The 7,835-nt window shown below is 58.3% G+C and overlaps 1 protein-coding gene across 1 annotated transcript in view; it reads right to left on the bottom strand.

The window, feature by feature from the left end:
- Positions 1 to 3,001: 3,001 nt before the first annotated feature.
- The window catches only part of LOC147107209 (uncharacterized), a 151,881-nt gene continuing 147,047 nt past the window's right edge, over positions 3,002 to 7,835 (bottom strand). The window contains exon 16 of the mRNA XM_086008405.1: positions 3,002 to 4,703. Coding sequence (XP_085864531.1) covers positions 4,566 to 4,703 — 138 coding nt within the window. The 3' untranslated portion in view covers positions 3,002 to 4,565. The remainder of the gene's footprint in view (positions 4,704 to 7,835) is intronic.

Genomic DNA, 7,835 nt, shown 5'->3' on the forward strand with positions numbered 1-7,835 from the left:
AACCTGCTGCTGGAGGACGCGCGGTTCCGGGATTCGTTCGGTCGGTTCTGGGCCGGCTGGAGAAGGAAGCAGGGGGGCTTCCCCTCCTTGAGGCTATGGTGGGATGTGGGCAAGGCTCACATCCGTCTCTTCTGTCAGGAGTACGCGAAGGGGTCGACCAAGAGGCGGGAGGCCAGGGTCGGGCAGTTGGAGAAGGAGGTGCTCGACCTGGAGTCCCGTCTCGGTCAAGTCGCCGAGGACCCGGCCCTGCGGCTGGCGTACGAAGAGAAGAGGGGCGCGCTGAAGGACCTGCAGCTCGTCGGGTCCCGAGGCGCGTACGTGAGGTCGCGGATCCAGTTCCTGCGGGACCTGGACCGCGGCTCCCCCTTCTTCTACTCGCTGGAAAAAAGACGGGGGGGTCCGTAAGCAGCTTTTGGAGCTGCTGGCCGACGACGGATCTCCGGTCTCGGATCCGGAGGGAATCCGCGCGGAGACCCGCGCCTATTACGGGGCTCTGTTCTCTCCGGATCCGTCCAGCGAGGACGCGCGCGGAGTTTTGTGGGAGGACCTGCCGAAGGTCGGCCTGGAGGGTGCCGAAAAATTGGACGCTCCTCTGAGTTTGGAGGAGCTGTCCGGCGCCCTCCGCCAGCTCTCTAGGGGGAAGTCCCCGGGGCTGGACGGGCTGACCGTGGAGTTCCACAGGGCGTTCTGGGGCGTCCTGGGGGGCGACTACGTGCGGGTCCTGGGGGAATGTTTGGCGACCGGGGAGATGCCCCTCTCGTGGCGCAGGGCGGTGATCGTCCTGCTGCCTAAGAGGGGTGATCTCCGCCTCCTTAAGAACTGGCGCCCGGTCTCCCTCCTCAGCACGGATTATAAAATCTTTGCCAGGGCCATGTCTGTTCGCCTTGGCACCGTGCTGGCCCGCATGATCCATCCCGACCAGTCCTACACGGTCCCGGGCCGGACCATTCACGATAATATCCATCTGGTCCGGGACCTGGTCCACCATTCCCAGAGGGCTGGTCTGTCGGTCGCCTTCCTTTCCCTGGATCAGGAGAAGGCGTTCGACAGGGTGGATCACGAGTATCTTTTCGGGACTCTGCGCGCTTTCGGGTTCGGGACGCATTTCGTCGCCCGGATCCGACTTCTGTACGCTGCCGCGGAGTGTCTGATTAAAGTTAACGGGTCCTTGACGGCGCCCCTTCGCTTCGGGAGGGGGGTGCGTCAGGGATGCCCCATGTCCGGCCAGTTATACGCCATTTGCGTGGAGCCTTTCCTGCGCCTCTTGCGGAAGAGGTTGGCGGGATTGGCTCTGCAAGGGCCGGGCGTGGAGGTGGTCCTCTCGGCTTACGCCGATGACGTGCTCCTCGTGGTCACGGATCCCGTTGACTTGCGGAGGATGCGGGAATGCCAGCAGATTTACTCGGACGCATCCTCCGCCAGGATCAACTGGGGGAAATGTTCCGGACTCCTGGTGGGTCAGTGGCAGGTGGACTCTCTGCCGGAGGAGTTCAGGCCCTTCGCCTGGAGTACTACGCACCTCCTCTACTTGGGAGTCTACCTCAGCCCGGCCGAGGACGCCTGGCCGGCGAACTGGCACGAGCTGGAGGCCAAAGTCACCGCTCGCTTAGGACGCTGGACAGGATTGCTCCGAGTGTTGTCCTACAGGGGTCGGGCGTTGGTCATAAACCAACTGGTGGCCGCCATGTTGTGGTACCGGTTGGTTACTCTGACCCCCCCCCCTGCGTTTGTCGCCAGGATACAGAAGAAGCTCGTCGACTTCTTCTGGAACAACAGGATGCACTGGGTCGCTGCCGCGGTTCTGAGTCTCCCGCTTAGGGAGGGCGGTCAGGCGTTGGTGTGCCTCCGCACCCAGATTGCGACTTTCCGTCTTCGGACGCTGCAGAGATACCTGTACGTCGAGAATCCTCCAAGATGGTGTGCGCTGGCGACGTATTTTTTCCGCCAGCTGCACGGCCTCAATTACGACACGCAGCTCCTGTTTTTGGAGGGGAGCGGCAGGCGTGAGAGCCTGCGGGAGCTGCCTGTCTTTTACCAGGAACTACTATGGGTTTGGAATCACGTCGCCTCCAGGCGGAGCTCTCCCCCGTCAGGAGCGGCGGCTGTCCTCCGGGAGCCGCTGTTCAGGAATCCGCACCTCCACGTCCGCGAGTTCGGGTGGCTGGCGGAACGGAGGGCTGTGCCTGCCAGGGTGACTAGAGTCGGGGACCTACTCGATGGCGGAGGAGCGGGCTGGATGGCGCCAGAGGAGCTGGCGAGGCGCATGTCGTGGGACGACGTCCGGCTCGCGGTCAATGCCATCGGGGCGGTGAAAGCGATGCTGCCCCCCGGCGCCACGAGGTGCGTCGAGGCGGCTCGGGCACGTGGGGAGATCCCGTCCGAGCTTACTCCCGTTCGGATGGAATTCCTTATCGGCGCCTTTCCCCGAGACTCCCCTCGGAGATCGGCGCCTCACAACTTGAGCCGTCTCGAGGAAATACCCTCCGTGCTTTTTCATTCTGCGCGGAGGGGTTTCCTGTACGGGCTGCTCTTGCACACCTTCCACTTTGCCATCTTCGCCTGCCGTCCGGACACGCCGTGGCGTGCCGTTTTACCTCCGGACGGAGGCGGAGGTCCCCAATGGGGGGCTCTCTATGCGGGAGTCCTCCCTTGTTCTATCGGGGATTTGGCCTGGAGGGTGTTGCACAGAGCAGTTCCGTGCAATAGATTTTTAAATAGGTTTACGGACTCCCAGACCGCCTGTTTGTTTTGCGGTCTGGAGGAGTCCGTCTTTCACGTCTACACGGGGTGTGAGAGGTTGCAGCCCCTCTTCCATTTTTTGAGGGGGCTGCTCCTCAAATTTTGGTTGCACTTCAGTCCCACGCTCCTGATCTACGGTCACCCCGTGCGGAGGGGGGTGGGCGGGTCGGAGGACCTCCTCGTGGGCCTGCTCCTGGGCCTGGCCAAGAAAGCCATCAATTGGTCCTGGCAGCGGGCGAGCGAGGGGGTCGTCCGACCGGATTGCCTCCCCCTCTTCCGTGGCCATGTTCGCGCCCGGGTGGCCCTAGAGATGGAGCACGCGGTGTCCGCCGGCACGCTCGAGCTCTTTCGTGACCGGTGGGCGCCGCGGGGACTGGAGTGCATTGTTAATCGGGACAACCAAATTTTAATTTGATTGGTGGAGGGTTATTTAAAAGGGTAATTGGGTTGTTGTCACCTTATTTGTGAAATTGTTTCTTTTTTTGGGTCCAATGAAAAGAGAGGGGTAACCACTCATGAAGGTGCCACCTAGGGGTTACTAGGAGAACTAACCGGCACCCTCACACCGTGTGGTGAAGGTGAGCGGTTTTGAGACAACCGAGTGGCCACTTCAGAGGGCAGGTCAGAGTCTTGGACTGGAGTCACGTGTAGGCCCAGACCGGGTAGGGACATGAGTGAACCAGTTGGGTTTTGCAACAATCCGACAGCTTCACGCTCACTTTTACTGAGAACAGCATTTTATTTCCAGATTTAAAAAAAAAAATGAATTCAATTTCTCCAACTGCCCTGATGGGATTTGAACTCAGGTTATTGAATGGCCTTGTAATCACTTCTGAACAGGGCCCTTGAGATCCCAGTCCATATCCTGACTCCCACCCCCTTGTTCCCATTGCAAAGGACAATCCAATGGGTAGCTCTACCTGTCCTGGCATGTCTAAAAGTTACTGGATGAAATAAATCATAGGCGTACTTTCACCACACGGACTGCCGCGGCTCAAGAAGGCGGCTCACCACCACCTTCTCCAGGGGCTACTCGGGACGGGCAATAAATGCTGGCCTCGCCAGAGACGCCCACACCCCCAGAGCAATTAAGAAAAATTAATATATGGCTTGAAAACCTTTTGGCTTTGTCAGAATTGTTTTAAAGTTATTAAATATTAACAATCTGAAAAAAGAGATACCACCGCAGTCCGAAGCAAGGGCTTCAAGCAGAAAGAGTCAAATTCCCCCTCTTTCCAAGGTGGTGCTCACTTCCCATTATCTTGAGCAGACTGGCCTCCTTCCTGCCAATGTTCTGTTTATTGATGGCAGGAGGGGCCTGGGCAACACTGGCGGGACCGCACTGACGGCCCAGTCCCAGTTCCCAGCTGATTTCTCAATATCAACTCAGTTTTGGAATATAGAAGGTTAAGGGGTGATTTGATTGAGGTTTTTAGGATTTTGAAAGGAATTGATGGGGTCGAGAGAGAGAAACTGGGGGGGGGAGTTTAGGACAAGGGGACATGAGCTTAAAATCAGAGCCAGGCCGTTCAGGAGAGGGGTTCGGAAACACTTCCTCACTCCAAGGGTGGTAGCAGAGTGGAACTCTCTCCCACCAGAAGCAGTAGATCCCAGCTCAATTAATAATTCTGAATCAGAGATCGATAGATTTTTGCTAGACAAGGGTATAAAGGGAGATGGAGCCAGGGTGGGTGGATGGGGTTAAGATACAGATCAGCCTCTGACTGAATGGCGGAACAGGCTCGAGGGGCTGAACGGCCTCCTGTTCCTGCGTTCTTCACGATTCCTGTTCACGATGCTCAATGATCTGTGTCTGTGACACTTCCCTATCTCCTGGTGACGTGTGTGTCCGTAGTGATGAGTGGGTAGGTCATAAACCGACGTCCGTACAGCAGGCTTTGTGCGTTCCTTTGAGCGAGCCGCCCACTCAGTGAGCGAACCTTACCCAGTCGGGGCGGAAAGGCCTGTTCGAACAGACACCAATCGAGTAAGTCACTGGGTGTGAATAAGAAAGAAATACTTGCATTGCTACACAAAAGCAAAATACAGCGGATGCTGGAAATCTGAAATAAAAACAGTCAATGCTGGAAATACTCAGCAGGTCAGGCAGCATCTGTGGAGAGAGAAACAGGGTTAACGTTTCAGCTCGATGACAAAGGGTTAATTCTGTTTCTTTCTCTACAGATGCTGCCTGACCTGCTGAGTATTTCCAGCATTCGCTGCTTTTACTTGCATTTCTATAGCGCCTTTCATGACCTCAGGTCGTCCAAAGTGCTTTACAGTCAATGAAGTACTTTTTGAAGTGTAGTCACTGTTGTAATGTAGGAAATGCGGTAGACAATTTGCGCACAGCAAGCTCCCACAAACAGTGATGTGATAATGACCAAATAATTTGTTTCAGTGATGTTGATTGAGGCTTAAATATTGGCCCCAGGACACCGGGGAGAGCTCCCCTGCTCTTCTTCCAATCGTGCCATGGGATCTGTTACATCCACCTGAGAGAGCAGACGGGGCCTCAGTTTAATGTCTCATCCGAAAGACGACACCTTGGACAGTGCAGCGCTCCCTCAGTACCGCCCCTCCGACAGTGCGGCGCTCCCTCAGTACTGCCCCTCCGACAGTGCAGCGCTCCCTCAGTACTACCCCTCCGACAGTGCAGCACTCCCTCAGTACTGCCCCTCCGACAGTGCGGCGCTCCCTCAGTACTGCCCCTCCGACAGTGCGGCGCTCCCTCAGTACTGCCCATCCGACAGTGCAGCGCTCCCTCAGTACTACCCCTCCGACAGTGCAGCACTCCCTCAGTACTGCCCCTCTGACATTGCTGTGCTCCCTCAGTACTGCCCCTCCGACAGTGCAGCACTCTCTCAGTACTGCCCCTCCGACAGAGTGGTGCTCCCTCAGTACTGCCCATCCGACAGTGCAGTGCTCCCTCAGTACTGCCCCTCCAACAGTGCAGCAGTCCCTCAGTACTGCCCCTCCGACAGTGCGGCACTCCCTCAGTACTGCCTCTCCGACAGTGCAGCACTCGCTCAGTAATGACCCTCCGACTGTGCGGCGCTCCCTCAGTACTGCCCCTCTGACAGTGCCGCGCTCCCTTAGTACTGCCCCTCCGACAATGCGGTGCTCCCTCAGTACTGCCCCTCCGACAGTGCGGCACTCCCTCAGTACTGCCCCTCAGACAGTGCAGCGCTCCCTCAGTACTGCCCCTCTGACAGTGCAGCGCTCCCTCAATACTGCCCCTCCGACAGTGCGGCGATCCCTCAGTACTGCCCCTCTGACAGTGCTGTGCTCCCTCAGTACTGCCCCTCCGACAGTGCGGCGCTCCCTCAGTACTGCCCCCTCCGACAGTGCGGCGCTCCCTCAGTACTGCCCCTCCGACAGTGCGGCACTCCCTCAGTACTGCCTCTCCGACAGTGCAGCACTCGCTCAGTAATGACCCTCCGACTGTGCGGCGCTCCCTCAGTACTGCCCCTCTGACAGTGCGGCGCTCCCTCAGTACTGCCCCTCCGACAGTGCGGTGCTCCCTCAGTACTGCCCCTCCGACAGTGCGGCACTCCCTCAGTCCTGCCCCTCTGACAGTGCAGCGCTCCCTCAGCACTGCCCCTCCGACAGTGCAGCACTCCCTCAGCACTGCCCCTCCGACAGTGCGGCGCTCCCTCAGTACTGCCCCTCCGACAGTGCGGCGCTCCCTCAGTACTGCCCCTCCGACAGTGCGGCACTCCTCAGTCCTGCCCCTCTGACAGTGCGACGCTCCCTCAGTACTGCCCCTCCGACAGTGCAGCACTCCCCCAGTACTGCCCCTCCGACAGTGCGGCGCTCCCTCAGTACTGCCCCTGTGACAGTGCGGCGCTCCCTCAGTACTGCCCCTGTGACAGTGCGGCGCTCCCTCAGTACGGCCCCTCCGACAGTGCAGCACTCCCTCAGTACTGCCCCTCTGACAGTGCGGCGCTCCCTCAGTACTGCCCCTGTGACAGTGCGGCACTCCCTCAGTACTGCACTGGGAGTGTCAGCCTGGATTATGGTGCACAAGTCTCTGGAGTGGGACTTGAACCCACGATCTCTGACTCAGAGGCAAGAACGAGCAAACGATTCCTCTATCACAGCAGCCTGGTCTCTGAAGGTTGCCCCTTCGCCGTGACCTGGAGCCTGCTGGAGGGATGATCGCAGTCTTGGACCCAGCACCATGGCACCCTGCGGAGGTGGGGAGTGAGAGGCCATCGCTTTTCCACAGAGGTTGTTGGAACACGGAGGGGTAGAAAGTGGCCCCCTCGGGTAATTCGGCCGCCCTGAAAGGAGCAGGAACCCGGCCCTAATCCGCTCAGGCTTTCCAGGAATGGCTGCGGCCCAGTCACCGCCACCAGAACAGAAAGTTTCATTATATTTTTTAATTTATGTGGAGTTGGAGAGTTGCTCTAAGCGCCAAAGCACTCCCGCCGCCCGATCCTGTCCCCCCTCACAATCGCTCCTGTGAAGCACCCGGGACGTTTTACTACATTAAAGGTGCTATATAAATGCAAGTTGTTAGAGAATCATTTACCTGCTATCTTACATTTCCTACATATCTCGAATATTTGCCTTCCTTTCCACTGACGGAAGGTGGCAGTGTCTTCTGACCCCAGCCGCAGCAGACTGTGAACCTGACTGAGGGCCCTGAGTGGGTGCCGAGCGGAGACCCCTCCCTAAGGCAGGTTACAGGGAGACCCTCAGGAAATGAGGCCGCCCTGAGAGAGACCAGGAGCAAGATGGTGTTGGCAGGGAATGACATTCGATTGCACGCCAGTAGAAACAACACAGGGGAGCCTGTCCAGTGGCAGAGGGCGATCGGGTTAATTTACAGACTGCAGCCAGATACTGAGAGAGGGAGATTGGAGAGGCTGAGGGAGAGTGAGGGAGGGAGAGGGAGGGAGAGGGAGAGTGAGGGAGTGAGACTGAGGGAGAGGGAGAGTGAGGAAGAGTGAGGGAGAGTGAGGGAGAGTGAGGGAGAGTGAGGGAGAAGGAGGGAGAGGGAGGGGGAGAGTGAGGGAGAGTGAGGGAGAGGGAGAGTGAGAGTGAGGGAGAGTGAGGGAGAGGGAGAGTGAGAGTGAGAGTGAGAGTGA

Source organism: Somniosus microcephalus, chromosome 15 (genome assembly GCF_052327205.1).
Source record: "Somniosus microcephalus isolate GS21.2 chromosome 15, FLI_Smic_1.0, whole genome shotgun sequence".
NCBI classification, from domain to species: Eukaryota; Metazoa; Chordata; class Chondrichthyes; order Squaliformes; family Somniosidae; genus Somniosus; species Somniosus microcephalus.